The following is a 22,067-nucleotide window of genomic DNA, read 5'->3' as shown; positions in this document are numbered from 1 at the left end:
TGTTTTTCGAGGCACCTGGCAGCTTGGGAGTCCATCACGACAGATCGCTGGGTGCTTCGTATCATGTCCAGAGGTTACCAAATCCTGTTTCTTCATCCCCCTCGCATTCCCAGATTCCTCCCCGATGTTCCCCCTCGATCAGAGGGAGGCCGCAGCTGCGGAAATCCAGCAGCTGCTAGAAAAAAGAGACATTCAGCACGTCCCCCCAGACCAGTTCAGATCGGGCTTTTACTCCAGTTTCTTCTTGGTGCCAAAAAAGACGGGGGGACTTAAGGCCAATCCTCGATCTATCCCTCTTGAACCTGTCAGTAACCAAAGAAAAGTTCCGGATCGTCACACTTCAATCCATTCTCCCCCTCTTGCGGGAGAACGACTGGATATGCTCTATAGACCTCAAGGATGCGTACTACCACATCTTGATGGACAGACGCTCCAGGAGGTTCCTCCGCTTCTGGCTAGGAGCCAGTCATTACCAATTCAGGGTCCTCCCCTTTGGTCTCACCACAGCCCCCAGGGTGTTTACCAAGGTTTTGTCAGTGATAGCGGCCCACCTGAGACTCCAGGGAATTCAGGTCTTCCCCTACCTGGACGACTGGCTCCTGACAGCCCCCACAAGGCATCTACTCTGCGCAGCCAGGGACACTTTCCTCCGTCTAGCTCCCCAGCTGTGGATCACAGTCAATGTAGAGAAATCTTCCCTCCTGCCGACCCAAATCATAGACTTCATCGGGGCCAGATTGGATACATGCCGGCTCCTAGCCTTCTTGACTTCGGACCGGCTTAGAACCCTGAGACTCCATGTGCAGGCCATTCTTCAATCCCCATCTCCTTCAGCAGCTTTGGTCCTGAGGCCCTAGGGTCGATGGCAGCTGCCATCAACCTGCTGCCCATGGCGCGTTTGAACATGAGGGTCCTGCAGTGGACCCTCCAAGTCCAGTGGTCCTTCCTGCATTACCCTCTAAACCATCCCATTCGCCTCAGCAGGGTTTGCAGGAAGGCCCTCCTGTGGTGGCTCCAGTCCCCGGACCTCCTCAAAGGTCGGCCCTTTGCTATGTCCCATCCCCTAACCACGGTGACCACAGACGCCTCTCGCCTTGGGTGGGGGGGCATTGTCTAGGCAGGACAGTCCAAGGCACATGGGACCACACGGAGACCTCGCTGCATATCAGTGTCCTAGAGATGAGGACGGTGCTGTTGGCTTTGCAAGCACTCCAGAGCCTTCTTCCCATGGGGACTATTGCGGTCCAGACGGACAACATGTCTGTAGTGTGGTATATCAACAAACCAGGTCCTATCCACTTTGTCGAGAGGCCATGAGAGTGTGGGAATGGGCGATCTCCACCAACCGCTTTCTCATAGCGATGCACATTCCGGGACTGTCCAACATCCTAGCGGACAGACTGAGTTGCACGATTCTCTTGCCGTACGAGTGGTCTCTGAATCCCGAAGTAGCGAAACAAATATTCTCCAAATGGGGTCAACCTGGTTACGATCTTTTCACTTCTCCCTCAAACACTAAGTGCAACGACTACTTCGCTCTAATTCCCCCACCCGGGGAATCCCCCCGAGACGCTCTGGCACATGCTTGGCTGCCCGGTGTCCTTTATGCTTATCCTCTTCTTCCTCTAATGCTGAAGTTCTTACAAAAAGCCAGTTGGCTTGGGAGCAGAATAATCCTCATTGCCCCATTCTGGCCTCGTCAGGCTTGGTTCCCTTATCTATGGTCTCATCTAGGGAATCCTCCTTGGATTCTGGATCCCATCCCGGATCTAATCTCACACCCGTTAGACCTTCCGATCCCGAATCTGGACAATCTGAAGCTCACGGCTTGGTTGCTCCAGTTCCACTCCTAGCTAGGACTCCTGGTATCTCTTCTCCAGTCAAAGCTATCTTAGTGGCGGCCCACAAGCCGTCTACTAGAAGACTTTATAATAGCAAATGGAAACGTTTTTCTGTTTGGGCGGAGCAACAAAACTTAGACCCCTTTACGGCTCCGTTGCCCGCGGTGTTAGACTTTTTGTCAGGACATTTTGACCAAGGATCCAGCTCTTCCATGGTCAGAGTTCAGCTGGCAGCAATTTCACATTATCACGTGGGGAGTGACCTAGGCCCTTTGATCTCAACCAGATTGTGTAAGGCCTTTTTGAAGGGTACCTTCCTACTAAGACCCCCGGTGAAGGACGTAGTCCCTCCTTGGGATTTAGCGCTCATGCTCCAGGCTTTGACAGCTCCTCCCTTTAAGCCTGCAGCTTCAGTGGATCTTAAACTATTATCCTGGAAAACAGCCTTTCTTGTCGCTATCACTTTGGCCAGAAGGGTTTCTGAACTACAAGCCCTTTCCGCCAAGCCACCGTATTTGACTTTTCACAAAGACAGAGTATCCCTCAGGACCAATCCCTCCTTTCTTCCTAAGATTGCTTCCGAATCAAATATCAATCAAACTATTAACTTACCTGTCTTCTTTCCCAATTACCAAAACAAAGGCAAATATAAATTGCACTCGTTGGATGTTCATAGACAACTAAATTTTTTCTTACACAGAAGAGCTGGTCATAGGCAATCAGACCAGCTGTTTATTTCCTTTGCTAAAACTAATTTTGGAAAATCAGTTTTTAAAGTCACACTGTCCAGATGGATTTCACAGTGTATTCTACTAGCATATGAAAGTTCTGGCCGGCCCGCACCCCAAGGAGTCCACACCCATTCTACTAGGTCAATTTCCACCTCTGCTGCCTTTCGTTCTAGAGTCTCATTGGATGAAATTTGTTCGGCAGCCACTTGGGCTTCATCTCATACCTTTATAAATCGGACCTGGTCTCCAGAGGAAGAGCATCCTTTGGCTCTGCAGTGCTCCGGAACATCCTTCCATGAGGACCTCCCAAGATTTAGGTAGCTGGGGACTCTGTCCCATAGGTTGATGCACAAATGAAGTTAACTACTTCAGATTAAGAAGTTATGTACTCACCATAACGTTCCATCTGAGTAGGTAAACTTCATTTGGCAGCAACCGCCCCCCCCCCTCCTTCCCCCTGACCGTCGGATGTTTATATTTCTCTTATTGTCATCTGATTGTATCGAGGTCAGACCATAGACTGGCTATTTGGTGCAGGTCTTGCATTGGGCAAACTCTATCTGAGGTCAGGTAGGGATGGCAGGGGATTATGGGTAGGGGGAGGAGCTTGGAGCTCGGATCTCAACTGTTGGAAACTGCCGTCTCGGATCCAATATGGATCCGAAGACCCATAGGTTGCTGCCAAATGAAGTTTACCTACTCAGATGGAACGTTATGGTGAGTACATAACTTCTTTTTCTTCGTGTTTCACTGTTGCAGTCATTACATTCGGGTAATCTGCTGACAGATTGCCCTCAGTTGGCCTGAATTCCAAAGTCTTGGGTCCTCTGTCGGATGCTGTCTCCTCTTCCTTGACGTCAGGTCTATAAAACATGCAGCCGATGCCATTTTCTTCAATCTTTCTTGCCGAGTGGTGCCCGAAGCAGAAGCAGTTCACAAGTGCCGATCGGCTGACTCCTGAAATTTTCGGATTCCAGTTTCAGAACCGAAGTCTTCACTAAAGCTAAGTACCCCCCTTGGGGAAACTTTTTTCTTGCTTTTTACAGATGTCAGAAAAAGTTAATAATTGCATTACTTGTGGGAAGCAAATACCTCATAAGGATTTCCATTTATACTGTATTCCTTGCCTAAGCCCTGATCACAACGTGCCTGGCTGTCGGTTTTGTGCTAGATTTAACCAACGCAGTATTAAGCGTCGGTATATTTTTGCCTCAAAGTATTTTGGAAACAGATTTAACTGCCCAGAAATGTCGTCTGATAGCAATCTGACTGCAGGAGTACATAAAAAACGCAAAGAAAAGTACAGAGAAAGGCAGTCGAGATCCAAAACCGATGACAAAGCTTCTCCTAAGCCAGTCGGCGGTTCGCCGATACTCAGTGAGGCGCTTTCGCAGCCCCTGATACCCGCTACCTTCGAGTCGCAGGCCTCTGCCGACACCCATGTGGAGTCCAGCATGCCGCAAGATACTCAAGGTATTGGACCGACCGGTGTATTTCCCTCGGATGGGTCCAGAGCCACTGAGCAGGCACCGGCTGCTGAGGGTGTATTCAGACCTCAACATTTGTATATCAAACTGACGACAGCTGCAAAACCAAAGACAAAAGCAACTTCTAAAACTAAAAAAATGACGCATGAGCCACTTGCACCAGACCTCTATGCCCAAAAACAAATTATCAAAATGGCTGAAGACCTTATTACCTTGATCAGGGGTACCCATCCCCCTCCAGATGAGGCCTAGGCAAGACACTGATTATGAATCTTCAGATCAGGTTTCTATTTCTTCTGATTCCAATTCTGATCAGGAATTTATCTATACCTCCCTATGAGGATTCTGATACAGAGGAGTCTATACCATCTGCATATCCTCCTGAGGATTATTCATTTGGAGAAACTTTGCATACTTTGAGGGAGCATTTTCACTGGGCGAGTCGAGACTTCTCAGAATCAATAAAGTGGCTCTGGTATTTCCTTCTCCCTCAGCACAGGCCTTTAGCCATTCCCCCTGTTTTAGACATTGTGGATGATGTGTTTTCGGAGTCAAGCTTTGACGCCTGACTCCTTAACTCCTGCTTCCCAGTAAGCCTGACCGATATTACAGGGTCCCTGACTCACATAAATTTTTATTAAGAAACCCTGCTGCTGATCCTGAAACTATTTCACAGGGTCCAAAGGGAGTTAAGGCCTCAACAGCAAAAAAATCTTACCCCCTCTGACAGATTCAAGGGCACTGGACAGATGGGGAAAAAAGGTTTATACATCTGCAACCTTGGCAATCAGGGCCTTAAACTGTCAATTTCATATGCTTATGTATCAACAACATGTTATGGGATTGCTGAAACAGAAGATGATGATGATTTCTGAATGTGCAGAAAATAAAGAATTGCAGGAATTATTGCATGCAGCTGAACAGGTTGGAAAGCATACTTTGCAGTGTGGTTTTGACTCCTTAGAGGCCTCCTGCAGGGCCGCAGTTACTGGATCTGTGATTAGGAGGCATGCCTGGCTAAAGGAACAAAATTTGCCTGATCATGTTAAAGCTAAATTGCTAGATGCACCTTTACAGCATGATTCTTCGTTTGGTATTAAAGCAGATGAGGTTTTAAAGAAAATGGAAGACAAAGCTAAGTCTATGCAAACTGTTAAAGACTTCTTACAAGAGCAGCCACCAAGATTCAGTAGACACTGGCCTACAAAAAATTGGTCCTTTCCTGTGTCAGACAGAGCTCAAAGGGTCAAATCCAGACCCCCTTAGGGTTCCAGATACCAGGTGCAAGATTCATACAGGTCAAAGCAATGGGGCGCTTCTACCTCCAAATCTGGAGGAGATAAAGCATAAACCTACAGAAAACAATCCCAATGACTTCCCTCTGCCTACACCAAGCACTTATCTTTTGGCAGTGCCCATAGGGAGAAAATTAGCACTTTTTGCTCAAAACTGGCAGTTAATAACCCAAGACAAGTGGGTACTAAACATAGTATCACAGGGATACAGATTCCATTTCCACACTCTGCCAATGGCAAATGGTTGGCCAGATCTGCCAAGAAATCAATGGACACAGGCACAGAAACAGGTTACATCCCTCATGGATATGGGGGCCGTTGAGCCAGTACCAAAACAGGAAAAAGGACAAGGTTTTTCTTGACTGTTCTTGGTACCCGGAAAGGACAAGGCCTGGCAGCCAATACTGGATTTATCGATTTTGAACACATACCTGGACATTCCAAAAAACTTTACAGCAGCTTCTGCCCATGCTGGGCAAGAATGCTTGGCTGGTGACATTAGACCTAAAAGAGGCATACCTGCATGTCCCAATAAGACAGTCATGCAGAAGATACCTCAGATTCAAGGCTGGCTTAATGCATTACCAATTCTCTACACTGCCCTTTGGCTTATCTACTGCGCCCAGGGTCTTTACAAAGTGCCTGACACCAGTAATTGCATTTTGCAGACAAAGAAGTATTCAGATATATCCTTACTTGGATGACTGTCTCATTCAAGCAGAGAACAAGGACATTCTTCTTCGACACCTGGCGTTTGTGAAAAGGCTTCTAACATGCCTAGGGTATACAATAAACAAAAATAAATCACAACTGGTACCCTCTCAAAAGATAACATTCCTGGGTGCAAGCTTGAATACAACTGCCCAGATGGCTTACCTCACGCCAGACAAGCAAAGGCAATTGACTACTTACTTCCAACTACTGGCAACCAGAACCCAGTTATCTGCAAGACAAATTCTGCAGGCTCTGGGCTTCATGGCATCCTGCATTCTACTGATTCCATATGCAAGACTGCATATCAGGAAACTTCAATGGTACCTAAAAAGTTTTATGGAGTCAACATTCACACAGTCTAGAAGCAATGATTCCTCTCATTCCCTGCCTACAACAGGAGTTTCTATGGTGGGCAAAGGCATGGGACGGGCCTTCACTCTACACCCTGCCAGGCAAACCTTAACAGACGCATCAGATTATGCCTGGGGGGGGGGGGCACATGGCAGGAAGATGCATTCAGGGCATATGGACCCCAAAACAAATGCATCTACATATCAACCAGAAAGAGATGCTAGCTGTTCAAAATGCCCTAACAGCCTTCAAGGACTTACTTCATCCAGGACAACTACTGATGAAGACGGACAACACCACGGTCATGTGGTATATAAACAAGCAAGGGGGGGCACACTCATACCCCCTATGCAGATGAGCCATGGCACTCTGGGACATAGCTTTGACCTACCAAATACATCTTCAAGATCAATTCCTGCCAGGAAAGCAAAATACTCTGGCAGACTATTTAATCAGAAACCTTATGGAGCCTCACGAGTGGAAACAAAATCCACAATTCTTCAGCATAGTAACAGAGAAATGGGGGAGCCCAGACATAGATCTATTTGCCTCTCCTCAAAATTATCAATTGAAAAGATTCTGCACAAGGACTTATCACAGACAAGCATGGAAAGTGGATGCTCTATCCTTCAGTTGGAAAAACCTATAAGTTTACGCCTTTCCTCCTCTACCTCTTCTCCCCAAGGTCCCTCCTAAAGGTCAGACAAGAGAAACCAAAGATGATACTAATTGCCCCGGACTGGCCATGCCAATACTGGTACCCACTCCTATGGAACTTGTCTCAATACCCAGCTTGGACCTTACCTCAAAGACCTCAACTACAGTACCAGCAAAACAATCGTATCCTGCACAGTCAGTCAGCTGCAGACACTGAACCTGGCAGCATGGCTGGTCATGTAGTTATACAAACAACACCTCTCAATAAAGCTGTGATGGATGTCATTTTGGAAGCCAGAAGGCCTAGTACTAGAAAATCTTATGCTGACAAATGGAAGAGATTCTGTGCTTGGAATCCAGCACAAGGAACTGATACAGCAGAACCAAATATTCCTCAGATATTACAATACTTAACTGAGATGCTTGACAAAGGCCTATCTTTCTCATCAGTTAAAATCCATGCCTCTGCCATTTCAGCTCATTACAATACAGAGCCACCAATCTTTTCTCATCCTTTACTAAAGCAGTATCTTAGAGGAGCCAAAAATTTAAGGCCTCCTAGAAAATCACCATTACCTGCATGGGACCTCAATTATGTATTGGAAAAGCTCACCCTGCCTCCATTTGAACCAGCTGCTACCGCTGATATAAAGTTCTTATCATGGAAAACCGCTCTGCTGCTAGCAATTACTTCAGCAAGAAGAGTTTCAGAGCTACAGGCCCTCATGGCTGTAGAACCTTTTATCATATTTTACAAAGACTGGGTGTCTCTGAGAACAAATCCTACATTTATGCCTAAGGTGGTTTCCAGTGTGGCTCTAAACCAAACAATTCATCTGCCAACCTTTTATCCAAATCCGCAGAACAAGGGGGAGAGAATTCTGCATTCCTTGGACGTACACAGACAGCTAAGATTCTACTTGAGCAGGACTAAAGCTCTAAGAAAAACTGAGCAATTACTAGTGACACATGCTGCAGGACTGGAGGAAAAAGCTATTTCAAAGCAGACAATTTCAAAGTGGATAAGCCACTGCATCCGTTTCTGCTACTTAAGCCATGGTAAACCTGTGTCCAAGGGCATTAGGTCTCATTCCACCAGAGCTGCAGCTACTTCAGCAGCCTTTCTCAGAGGAGTACCAACCAAAGACATTCTAGAGGCTGCTACTTGGAGTTCTGTTCTCACCTTTACAAAGCATTATCATTTGCCTCTCTACTCTTAAGTCCAGGGCAGGCTTTGCCACTGCAGTTCTGCAGGGCCTTATAGCCGCACCTAATGCTGTTTAGCTCCAGCCTCCCAACCATAGCTTTGGGATTCTACCCAAATGTAATGACTGCAACAGTGAAAGACGAAGAACATAGTACAGTTGTGTACACTTACCATAAATGTAGATATTCGTGTATTCACTGTTGCAGTCCAGGTTACCCTCCCGCCATTCCCCCGCCATTCTGGAGTTTATCTTTCATTCTCTGTCTTCTACAATGTATGTGGTGTATTTGCCTGTAGATGAAGTTAAAGTTTATATTGATGCATGCATGTGTGTGTGTGTGTGTGTGTGTGTGTGTGTGTGTGTGTGTGCGTGTGTGTGTGCGTGCGTGTGTGTGTGTGTGTGTGTGTGTGTGTGCGTGCGTGTGTGTGTGTGTGTGTGTGTGTGTGTGTGTGTGTGTGTGTGTGTATATATATATATATATATATATATATATAGATATATATATAGATATAGATATAGATATAGATATATATATATATATATATATATATATATATATATATATATATATATATAGATATATTTATTGCTACCTTTTTGGGGGACACCTGACATCAGGGGCAAAAAAAACTAAAGAAAATGGTGTCTGCTGCATGTTTTATACCCCTGACAACCTGACGTCAAGGAAGAGGAGACAGCAACTGACGCAGGACCCAAGGCTTTGGAATTCAGGCTGACTGAGGGCAACCTGCCAGCAGATTACCCGAATGTAATGACTGCAGCAGTGAATACACTCGAACATCTGCATTTATGGTAAGTGTACACAACTGTACACCATAAACGAAAAGAAATCACAACTGGTACCCTCTCATAAAATTACATTCCTGGGTACAATTTTGAATACAACTGCCCAGATGGCTTACCTTACGCCAGACAAGCAAATTCATTTGGTAACTTACTTCAAACAGTGGCTACAAAAACCCTGGTATCTGCAAGACAAATTCTGTAAGCCTTGTGGTTCATGGCCTCCTGCATTCTTCTAATTCCATATGCAAGACTGCATATGAGGAAACTTCAGTGGTTCTTTAAACGTTTATGGAGTCAACATTGTCACAGCCTGGAAACAATGATTCCTATCATACCTTGCCTGCAACTAGAGTTCCTATGGTGGGCAGTGGCCTGCCACCAAAACAAGGGACTGCCATTCACTCCACCCCCTGCCGCCCAAACCCTAACTACAGACTTGTCAGACTATGCTCTGGGGGCTCATCTGGCAGGGAAGTGCATTCAGGGTAAATGGAGCCCAAATCAAATGCACCTTCATATCAATCAAAAAGAGATGCTAGCTGTACAGAATGCACTGACAGTCTTCAAGGACTACCTTCATCCAGGACAATTAATGATAAAGACAGACAACACCACAGTTATGTGGTACATAAACAAGCAGGGGGTGCACACTCCTACTCCCTTTGCAAACTAACCATTGCATTGTGGAACACGGCCTTGACCTATCAAATACAACTACAAGCTCAAGTCCTGCCAGGAAACTGAATACTCTGGCAGACGAACTAAGCAGAAATCTCATGGATCCACACAAATGGAAACTGGAACCATGGATTTTCAACATGTTGACACGCAAATGGGGGAGTCCAGACATAGATCTTTTTGCCTCACTCCAGAACTGTCAGTTGGACAAATACTGCAGAAGAACTCATCACAAAAGAGCCTGGAAAGTGGATCATTCAGCTGGAAAAGTCTGAGGCAATCTGGCAATGCTCAGATCTGCGCTGAGCTAAAACCGAATGGCATTAAATATACTGATCCCAAGGATATTGCCAATATCCTGGCAGATCGATTCAGTGCTAACTTCACCCCCCTCTCACCCCCTAAATGGCCCATCTCAGTACCGGAAGATTCCCAAATTCCGGTAACAGCCACACAGGTAAAAAAACGCACTCTCCAAAGCTAAGAATACAGCATCCATGGGACCAGATGACATCCCGGGATGTGTACTACATGAACTACAATATGAACTGGCACCTCACCTAAGTGTCATGTTTAATCATAGCCTCACCTCAGGTTTCGTGCCTACTGAGTGGCGCAGAGCTACAATTATCCCACTCCACAAGGGGGGATCCACCTTGGATCCTGGAAATTACCATCCCATCAGTCTGACGAGCCTCATCTGCAAGGCCATGGAGCATATTATCATGGAACTTATAAACAAAGACATTGGCAACCTTCAAACACTAGACCCCACCCAATTTACGTTCGTGAAGGGCCAATCTTGTCTCCTGAACTTGATTGACTACTTTGAATCAGTCTCCAGAGCCATGGACAAGGGTAAGGTGGTCCACACAGCCTATCTAGACCTTGCCAAGGCCTTTGACACCATCCCCCACTCTGGAATCATAGATAAACTTACTAAGCTGGGCATTAATCCCTACGTCACCCAATGGGTTGCTAACTGGCTTACTGATAGAACCCACACTGTAAAAGTAGCCGACTCCAAATCCAGCTCCAGACAAGTGACAAGTGGAGTACCTCAGGGTACAGTCCTGGGACCGCTCTTGTTTGGCATCTACTTCTCTGAAGTACAGGCCAACCACTTAGGGACTCTGGCTAACAAAGTTCGCAGATGACTGCAAACTGGGAGCCATTATTGAATCCCCAAATGATGTGGATACTCCACAAAAGAGCCTTACAGAAACAGATGCTTGGTGCCAGAATCATGTCATTATTCAGATAGATGGTCTAAGGAAAAAGAGACCAGTGGTGATAAGCCTAAGTTAAAGGTGCCATTAATCTTCTGTAGTGATGTTGGGTCTTATATGAACATTGTATGTAAATACTGGGGGATATTGACCACTGACAAGGCGGTCACAAAATGGATAGAGAATGAACCTAAATTTATGTTCAGAAATCGAAAGTCCTTGAAGAGTCACTTATGTGCACCCAGAGAAGAGAAAGCACCTATGGGTGGTAAGGGGACTAAGCCTTGTGGCAGATGTTCATACTGTGGGTATATAGATATAAGCAATGAATTTTTACATCCAGATCAGGACCGGCTATTTAAATATAAAGTAGAGGCTACATGTGATACACAGCACATAGTTTAACTTGCTCACTGTGTAATATGAAAAAAATTTTATATTGGGAAAACAGACCGCACATTCAAGGAGAGGATTAGAGAACACATTTATCACATAGGCAAACAAAGCAGAAATAATGCCCTGGGCAAACGTGTTTCGAATACTAGCAAACAACATAAATTTAAGTTTATGGCCATTGCCAGTTTTGTGAGTAAAAGGGGGAGGGGGGACATATGTAATAAAACAGAGGAACTGGAAGCTAGATGGATAGTCTTATTCTGAGCTGACATGGGACATGGTCTCAATGAACAAATACCATTGAGACCAAAGTTAAAGGATAGACCTCTACGTAGGTCAAGTAGTTGTTTTTAAGAATATGTATTTTAATAATGTTTTTATAGTGCACAAAGTATATAAGAAATATTTTATGATTATATTTTTATCACGTTCTTTGAATATTTATTTTGTGGTTACCATATAGCTTTAGTATTTTCTAGTAATGGAGTGTATATAGACATGTGATGTATTGTCATGTGATGCATTCAGCAATGTTTAAAAGTATGACTAGTTTCAGTTTGTTTTTATGCATCTGAAGAAGCAAATGTGAAAGTGCTTGTGCCTGATAAAAGCTTTATAACCTGGAGCGTATCTTGTGTCCTCCTGTTGTTTTTGAATACTTTGCTGTAGTTTTGTTGTGGATACAAGGACCTGCAAACGAGTGGTTTTTATTCTTACTGGTTTAAAATTGTTTATTGCCTTTGAGACCTTATTTTCTCTGTGTTTAATCACATAATCTTGTGTATCTGCATGTCTCTCTCCCTTTGGTACTCTTAGTACCATCACTGGTGCAGACATTTCACTTACCCCTTGAGTGTTTCTCTCACTACTGCGTTGGTAATCCCTTTCTCTTTCCGTGTGTGTGTGTGTGTGTGTGTGTGTGTGTGTGTGTGTGTGTGTGTGTGTGTGTGTGTGTGTGTGTGTGTGTGTGTGTGTGTGTGTGTCTGTGTGTGTGTCTGTGTGTGTGTGTGTGTCTGTGTGTGTGTGTGTGTGTGTGTGTGTGTGTGTCTGTGTGTGTGTGTGTGTGTGTCTGTGTGTGTGTCTGTGTGTGTCTGTGTCTGTGTGTCTGTGTGTGTATATATCTCTCTCTCTCTATATATCTATATCTCTATATATATATATATATATATATCTATATCTCTATATATCTATATATATCTATATCTATATATATATATGTATCTATGCATAAAACTTTCTTGTCTGTTCTGCATGACTATTTTGACTTTGATATGTCTGATAAAAAAGGAACCACGGCATCAAAGCTGTGATCAGTGTGATAGAAAAATGCCCAGTGTTGGATAATCATACCTCCTGTGTGTATTGTCTAGGGTACCTCACCTTTCTGTGAAACCCCCTTGTAAGATTTGTAAAGGCTTCAGCTCCCGTATGTTAGTGGAACATAAGTAGTAGTTGAAAGGTTTATTGAAATCTCCTTTCGCGATGGTTATCTCTGAGTCAGAGGGCTCACCCCCTCCTAAGAGAAAACATAAGAGGAGCAAATCCTTACCCTTCTCTCCTCATGACACTGAAACTAAACAGTCGGAACTGAGACAAAAAGTCCCGAAATTGCCAATATCCTTGGTTCCAGAGCCTAAACCTTCGATCTCGGCACCAATTTCGGTTCCAAGACAACAACCAGCTTCGGTGCTGTCTTCTTCAGCACCTATGTCGCCCGCACCGACCATGACTGCTCCGACAATTTCTACAGCAACGGCACTGATCCTCATTTCGGCACCAAAAATAGTTGTCCAAGATCCGGTCACTTCCCCCCCTCCCTGTACTTCATATTGGTCTTTCGACCTCTGCGCTGAAAGGTGAAATCATTCCCTGGACCAGATATTCCCCCTCGGTGGACCTTTTCTTCGGCCAGCAATACAGACTCTCTTTAGATCGCCCTACTTCACCTTTGTAGATGTCCACCCGCTTCTCCAAGAGTCTTTCAGAACTTGACGTAGTGATCAGCTCTTGGCGGCCAGAGGCGTATCAACTCCATCCAAGCCCTGCCTCCCATCTGGACCCTAGACTAGAGCTGCAGCTACTTCAGCAGCCTTTCTCAGAGGAGTACCAACCAAAGACATTCTAGAGGCTGCTACTTGGAGTTCTGTTCACACCTTTACAAAGCATTATCATTTGCCTCTCTACTCTAAGTCCAGGGCAGGCTTTGCCACTGCAGTGCTGCCAGGGCCTTATAGCCTCACCTAATGCTGTTTAGCTCCAGCCTCCCAACCATAGCTTTGGGATTCTACCCAAATGTAATGACTTCAACAGTGAAACACAAAGAACATAGTACAGTTGTGTACACTTACCATGAATGTCGATGTTCGAGTGTATTCACTGTTGCAGTCCATGTTACCCTCCCGCCATCCCCCTCTCATTCTACAGTTTATCTTTCCTTCTCTATCTTCTACAACCTATGTGGTGTATTTGCTTGTAGATGAAGGTAAAGTTTATATTGATGCATGTGTATATATATACATTTTTATAATATTGCTTCCTTTTTGGGGGCACCTGACTTCGGGGGCAAGAAAAACTAAAGAAAATGGCCTCTGCTGCATGTTTTATACCCCTGATGACCTGACATCATGGAAGAGAAGACGGCAACCAACGCAGGACTCAAGACTTTGGAATTCAGGCCGACTGAGGTCAACCTGCCAGCAGATTACCCAAATGTAATGACTGTAACAGTGAATACACTCTATCATCTACATTTATGGTAAGCGTACACAACTGTACTTTCCAGCTTCTTCTGTACTGGTGGTAGATCTTACCACTGTACCGGAGCCTATCCTTTTGCCTTTGACTCTCCCGCTCTTCAGAAGGGATTGCATCCCTTGGGTGCCCCAGTTTCATCAGTGTTTTTTTGGACACCCTCATTGATTTTTGGCACTAGTTATGTTACTGACAAAGTTTGGTTAGTGGCAGTTTCCATCAGGGCTTTAGCGTCGCAGAAATATGTGAAGCTTTTTCTGAAAGGCACCTTTCTACTGAGACCGTAAGTTAGAAACACACACTTCCTTGGGGATTGACTTTGCTCTGTAGGAGTTGACTCATTCTCTCTTTGAGCGTGCCTGTTCATCTGTCTTTCTTGTTTGGAAGGCCTTGTTTATAGTATGTCATTTTGGAAAGACTAATCTAAAAGTTGAGCACATTCTCATCAAAACCTTTTTATTTAGTCTTCCACAAGGATAGAGTTTCTCTTGCAGCCAGAATTTGCCCTAGAGTCAAACCACCTATCTTCCAGTCTTTTATCCCTAACTATTCCAACATGGTTAAGTATTTGCTACACACACTTAATGTTCATAAACCGCTATGATTTTATTTGCATTTGGCAAAAAAAAAAAAAATAGAAAAGACAACAAACGTTTTATTTTCTACTTGTTTTGCAAGGTGAGTCAGTAAGTTTCTAAAGTCACTTTGTACAAATGGCTGTCCAGTTGCATTATTTTTATCTATCATGCCAACAACAGAAGCGCATTGCCTAAGGCTAAGCTGCATTCTGCTAGGTGCATTGCAATTTCATTTTTTTTTTTTGTTAGGAATTCTACTTTTGTATTTGTGCTGTTGCTATATGGTTTACTGTGTGTACACCTTTGTTAAATATAAGTTGGATGGTGATCTCTAGGTAGAGGTCCTCAAAGATGTCCTGTCATGATTCCACCCTGGGTTTATGTCTGGATTCTGTCTCTGTCGAAATGGAAGAGCAGGTGACCCAAGATATGGAAGTTTTATACTTGCCTTTATGCTGGATCTTTAGTATCCCTAGTTTGTCCCCTTAATCACCCTGACTACCTTCCCTGTAGAAATATATCCAGATACACCTTGTAGAGATGAACCTAAACCTGAAGCCTGTCTATGTGGGGGGGCAGGACCAATACATCATAGGAAAAGGGAGGTCGTTTGAGCTGTTAAGTAGCTGAAGTCATTGGTGGATTATACCGTTCGTTGAAGTGGCCATGCTAGGAATAACCAAAATGCAGCACTGTGGGAAGTAAGTGTGCAACTTCCATATTTCACTGCTGAACTCTGAATTTGAAACCTGCATTACCACCTATTCTTACTTGGATACAGTTATGTGTATATTGCCCGTACAGTTTTCAGATCTAATTTTTCTCTATAGTGTGATTTAAAACTTGCATTTTAGGATTCTTATAGAAGTCTAGTAAAGCATTAGTTGTAAATAAATTGTAGCATTACATTAGAAGGCTGTAATTGTTTATTTCAGTTAAATGAACTGAACTTTGGTCAGCATTTTTCACAAGTGACTTGATTTCTTTTGGGAGTTTGCAACTCATTGGTATATATCGAGTATTAAGGTATAGATTTGATTTCACAAGTATAAGTAAAACCTCTTATTGAAGATCCGCCAGATTTTTTTAACTGAATCTGCTAACTTTTAATTTTTATGAGGGATGGTTATGCTGGCTCATTAACTGAATCTAACTTTTAATTTTGGTGACGGATGGTTATGCTAGCTCTGTAAGATGAGTACTGACTGCAGAACTTTTTTTTTTTTTTTTTCTTAGATGATGTAATGTTGTTTCTGAAGATGTATGATCCCAAAACAAGAAGTTTAAATTATTGTGGTCATATATACACGCCTATAGCTTGTAAAATACGTAAGTATTTGTCTTTTTTTATGAAATATTTAAAACTTTGAACTTGCAATGTATTTTGACTTCTGCTGTTTGTCTTCCAACAGGTGATTTATTACAAGTTATGTGTGAAAGAGCAGGATTTCCGCAAGGAACGAATCTTATCCTCTATGAGGTTTGTCTTCACTCCTTTTTTTTAGTTTTCTGTCTGCAGATTGACAGTAGCTTTGAACAGGCAAGGGATTTTGAATGGGGGTTTTTGTATAGTTGCAGGGGTACTTGCGTATTATCGCAGCCACATTTTAGCAGCCGTGAAATGCGGATACTGCAAGGGCAGCAGTGCATGTAGCACTGATAATTTATGTTCAAAGTTTTTTTCAACTGTCTGATTACACTGCCTAAGTCTGAGGAACACAGTAAGCCCTAATCAGAGGCAGCTACTTTGTCAGCAGCTACACACTGCATTCCTTTACGATGTAGCAGTGATGCCATTGCCCGTTCTTGCAAGCAGCTGCCAAAGCTGCCATCATTCTTGCCGTTTGTTCCCTGTCACCTTCACTGCCTCAATCAAGCAACCATGAGCACTACTCAGATGGCAGGAACTTAATGCAACATAGCAGAAATCATACACAACTGGAGAAGAAGCATGCATTTGTAAAGTAAAAACAACACACACTTTCCTTGTGGAAGTCTGTACTGTTTCAGGCCAATGAGGTCTGAAAAGAAATGCACGCCGTTATTTACTGACAGTAAGAGAGTAGGGTGAGTCAGATACCGATGAGTTTGCGAGGGCTGCTTTAAAAATGCAAGGCAGAAATGAGACACTGCAGTGGTTAACATGTGCCTAGATGTGTGCAAGGGACTATGGACAAACAGACATGTTAAAAAAATAAAAAAATAAAAAGTTAGATGCGAATTGCAGGAAACAACTATAGCTCATCCCAAGCCCATTCATCTCTTCTCCTGTGCGTGTTCTTATTACATCACGTCTGACTGTGAACTGTAACCTACACAAGATAGGGGCACAATTTCAAAGTTGCTGTTAGACCCTTTGTAGAAATTGGAGCCTCAAACCACTACTTACACTTTCTATTTGTCAGCACGATAGCAGCCATGACAATGAAAGCATGCATCTGTAATGCACGCAAATCAGGAAGAGGATTTCTTATAATTTATCTCTTCCTGAAAGTAATGTAAACTTTTTTCTCAACGATAAGGACTTTGTGTAGCACCTTTCTGTGTTTCCTGCACTCGTAACAGTTGAGGTATGTCAATTTTGCAACCGCTAAAATGTGGTTGCGATAATACGCAAGTACCATTGCAGGATACCTTTGAGTTGTTTGAGTTTGGTGGGGGGGTCATTCTTAGATATTCATTGGTCTTATTTTGCCTTCAGATACTTAGCAGTTAGGCACAACTTCTCAAGCAGCCTATTTTACTGATGTTTCCTCTGTGCTGTGAACACCCTGTCATCCATTTTGTGGGATGCTTATATAAAGGGGAAGGACCTTCATCAGTTTTGTATCACTTGTGGCTGTAGGATTGAGTTTCATTGAGAGTGCTTGATCTGATGTCATTTTCTTTCATTCCTCTACTGATTCGTCTCTGATCTGACTTGGCCACTTCTACCAGACATATACCTCTCAACCTCTTAATAGAATAAATCTGAACAAAGCCAAAATATGGGGGGACAAAGGCTCAAAAATAGGGACAGATTTTAATTATTGCTATAACATAGAAAGTTGTTAGAATAACAGGGTTTGTATTAACACACTTTTTCTGAACGATATGAATTCTATACCTGTCATTAGTTAATGACGTCCATTCTCACCAGTATGCCAGAAAACCACAACTTTTATGAATATCAGACCAAAAACATGAAGCAAAAATTTGGAAAGTTGGGAAGTATGCTACCAGATCCTTGGATCTAAGCTCTCAAGCTCCTCCCTTTACCCGTAATGCCCTGCTGTAACCTAACATACCTCAGGTGTCGGTTGTCACTACTTAGCTATAGATGTCGATCCTCTCAGTGTTGAGACTTTTTTTTTTTTTTTGAATGTCTAGTTAAAAGTGAAATTTTGCTCAATTTTTTCTATTCTTATTAGTCCTGATCTCTTCTCACTTACCTTCCTTTTTCAGTGTTTGTTTTTTCACTGTCATGTTTTTCTGTTGCCGTTTTTTTTTTTTAAATAATTTTGTTGACTATTGTCTTCCATAGTTTTTTTTCCCTCTTAGCTACGCCAGTATGGTGGATAAACCTACCAGCTCTTTAAAAAAAAATGCATCACCTGTGGGCATGAAATATCAAAATCAGATGGCTTCAAGGAATGTGTGTACTATTTAGAAGCTGCATATTTAGATGCGGACTGCTCCATATGCGCTGGTTTCAACTTCAGGGCTCTCAGACAGGAGGAATATGCTTGTATTCAAGGGCCCTCTTTTCACTTCTGCTTCAGCTGGGGCTCAAATACCCTTAAAGGAAATGGACAAGGGGAAGCCAGACTCTGCCCCCAACGATAAGGACTCTAGTAAGAGGTCTTCAGCTCCTACTTCTTCTTCTTCTTCGGATCCTGCTGGAAAAAATATCAAAATAGTTGAATCTGATCACCTCAGATCGCTCTGCTTCAAAATCCATATCACCTTGGATCTGGCTTCTTCCCGTACTGGATCCTATTACGTCTCTGCTTCCTTCACCTTCTTATTGGAATCCCCCCATAAACATTCTAAATCTCCTTCCTCGACCTATTCTCTCAGGTCTTCAAGGAGTTTATCTTAAGCCAATGTGGATAGGATGATTGAGATTCCTCAGTGTTCAGACCTGGGTGGGGGAACTCCCAGTTCCATCTCCCATTGGATCTGTGAGTCAGCTTACGACTACTTGGCCTTTGTTCTCGCCTTCTCCAGTCCCACCTACTGTTTCTGGGCCCTTTGATCCAAGACCCCTGGGGGGGGGCCTTCATCAGAACCAAAGAGAGTCTGTTGTAAAGCTATGGTTACTTCCCCGAGTTGTCTTGTTCCAAGCCTTTCAGAGCCGAAACGTCAGCACTGGATCTGAGGGACTAGAGTAGACTCTGAAGTTATCAGAGCTGCCCTTGCCCATCAGGGCTTCGGCAGTGGACAACTTGGGTTTGACTCCATCCTTGGATGGAGAGCTTGCAGGTGCCAACTGTTCCGAAGATATCAGCTCCTTTACCATCAACTTCATTTTCCCCTAGGTGCTGTGCCTTCAAGAATGAGGGTAGGTTATTTTATTGCTACCCAGAGAAAGGACATCCCCGCCCCTCAGATCAGATAACCGAACCTCCTTCGGTTCTTTGTTCTGAGCCTCATTTTTCCATTCCAGTGGGGCAGCCTACCTGCTCAAGTCTCCAGTCAGTCACTCAGGACTCCCCCAACTCTTCTGATAAGTCACCAGACCACCCCACTGATGAGTCTTTTGAAGGTAATGTGTGAAAGGAGACACCTAGGTTATCCTTAGGAATTTCTCACAGAGGACACCGATTTTGATGAAGGTGAATGGTTCCCCCATATCTCTACCTAAGGATGTCTCATGTGGAGACATTATAGAACTCATAAAACAGAAAGGCGGTTGGTCTTCAATATGTTTTCCCAAGAGGAGTCTGTGTTCCTCGAGGCTTTCAGGTCTGGCCCAGCTATGTCTTGGGTGACTTTCTATGCTGATGGACTTACAGATCTCATTTTTCGATGGGAGTAGAAGACCCCAGATACTGTGGAGCCCATCTCTAAATGTCCAGACAAAATTTTAGCACTTCCCAAAGACAGGAGACCCTGGAGGAAGGGAGTCTTAGTTGATACCATAGTTGCGGGAGTGGCCACCAAAAAAGAGCTTGTGGGCCTAGTGCTGTTCTATCCATCCCCCTAACAGAGAAGCAGTGAGGGTGTGGCAATGGGAAATCTGGTTGCTTTCTAATAGCAGTGCACATACTGGGGAAAGTAAATGTGATTGCGGACAAACTCAGCAGGTCCATTTTGATGCCTCATGAGTGATCTCTGTCAAAGTAGAAGAGAGAATTTTCCTTCGATGGGGCCAGCCATGCTGCCACTTATTTGCTTCTCCCCTCAACAAGTGCAGCAGGTTTTTTGCTCTGAACCCTACAACAGGGGATCACTGGGAGATGGTTTCGCACAAGATTGGCCCTGCGGTCTTCTTTGTTTACCCATGGTTACCTCTCATTCCCAAATTTCTACAGAACACACACTGGTTGAAGAGCACAATTGTCCTGATTGCACCCTTTTAGCCTCTTCAAATTTGATTCCTGTTCCTCTGGTCTCACCTTCTACAGCTGCCCTGGATACTGGAGCCCACTGCAGACCTTCTGTCTCACCCAACAGGTACGACTCTTCCAGACGTAACGAGGCTCAAACTGACCACATGGTTTCTCTTCATTCTACTGACTGCTAGACAGCCCAGGCTCTCCTTCCCGGCCCATCATATTTTATTTCTCAAACAGCTTCTATTAGAAAGATTTACAAAAGTAAATTGAAGACATTTATTCTGGGCCCTTACCAGGGATCCGAACCGCACTTTATGCCGCCTGTACTGGCTAGACTTGATTTTTAGCTTCAGTTTTCAACAAAGGGGCTATTTTTTTTACTATTAAGGTCCATTCAGATGACATTTGATTTCCCTCTAGGTGAAAATAACTCTGTAACTTAGCTTCTTTTAAATTACATAGAGCTTTTCTCAAAGGGGCTGTCTGCTAAAGGATCCTACTGCTCCTTGGAATTTATATATTATGCTTCAAGTCTTAAACCAAGTTCCCCCTGAACCTTTACCCAAGTCGCATCTAAAATTTTTGACTTGGAAAACTATTTTTCTAATTGCTCACTTCAGCTGAATGAGTATCTGAACTCTAGGTTCTATCTTCCAAACCTCCTTACCTGTTTTTTCACAAAGACGGTGTCTTTGGGAACCAATCCAACTTTCTTGTCTGAGGTTTCTTCTGAGTCCAACTTTAACCTCCCAGTTTTCTTCCCAAATTTTTCAAACAAGGGGGAGCACATGCTCTGTCTTTTGGCTGGACACAGACAACTTCACATTTATCTCATAAAACCAGTGACCTCAGGAAAACTGACTAGTTCATCTCTTTCACAACTAACAGATTTGGCCAAGATAGTTTCCAAAGTTACATTGGCCAAATAGTTAACCAGATTGTCTACAGTAAGAGGATTATCCTTGCCTGAACCTCCTAGAGTGTGTTCCATGAGGTTTATGGAGGTGGTCTCCGCCTTTTGGGCAAAGGCTTCCATAGATGACATTTGTGCATCTGCAGCTTGGACCAATTCTCACACATTTATTACTACTAACAAATTAGGGTTGGTTTCCAGGAACAGAGCGGCCTTTGGCTTTGCAGTAGTCTGGAATATCCTTCCATGATGGTCGCCCAAGTTCTCAGTAGCTGGGGACTCTGTCCCATCAGTTGAGCAATGAATGAAAAGGGCAAGATCAGATTAAAAAAGTTACATACTCACCATAAAGTTTCATCTGTTGTCCATTTTCATTCTTCCTCAACTTCCCCTCCTACCCCCATCCTTTGCTTCTGGAAAAATCTTAAGTTGTACAGGAACCTCTGTTCCTTGTTTGAGCTCCATCTTCCTTCATCGTTTCTGCCTTTTATTAATTTATGTAATAAGTTCTCCCTTTATGTTTAGGGGCAGCAGACTTGATCTGAGGTATGTTAGGTTGGCAGATCATTATGGTTAAAGAGAGAAGCTCAAGAGTTTTTGGATCCAACAATCTGTTTGAAGTGTTCAAGTCAGATCTGAGCCTCTGATCCAAACTCATCAGTTGAGGAAGAATGAAAATGAACAACACAGATGGAGCCGTATGGTGAGTACGTAACTTTTTAGTATAGGCATATTGGGACGTGTAAACACATTTTGCACTTGCAGACCATTAATGATGCGTGTTTTGTGCGAGATTTATGCATTTTAGTGCAGTAGACTCCTAAGTGAGACATTACAGAGCATTAATGATGAGTGTTTTGTGCGAGATTTTTGCATTTAGTGCAGTAGACT

The 22,067-nt window shown here is 43.6% G+C and overlaps 1 protein-coding gene across 1 annotated transcript in view; it reads left to right on the top strand.

Moving 5' to 3' along the window:
• The window catches only part of USP7 (ubiquitin specific peptidase 7), a 3,814,244-nt gene that overhangs the window by 2,506,895 nt on the left and 1,285,282 nt on the right, over positions 1 to 22,067 (top strand). Inside the window, 2 exon segments of the mRNA XM_044088895.1 lie at positions 15,960 to 16,052; positions 16,136 to 16,203. Coding sequence (XP_043944830.1) covers positions 15,960 to 16,052; positions 16,136 to 16,203 — 161 coding nt within the window.

The sequence above is a fragment of the Protopterus annectens genome, chromosome 12.part0, assembly GCF_019279795.1.
Source record: "Protopterus annectens isolate FY-2018-M chromosome 12.part0, PAN1.0, whole genome shotgun sequence".
Lineage (NCBI taxonomy): Eukaryota > Metazoa > Chordata > Ceratodontiformes > Protopteridae > Protopterus > Protopterus annectens.
This window is presented reverse-complemented; position numbering and strand designations above follow the sequence as displayed.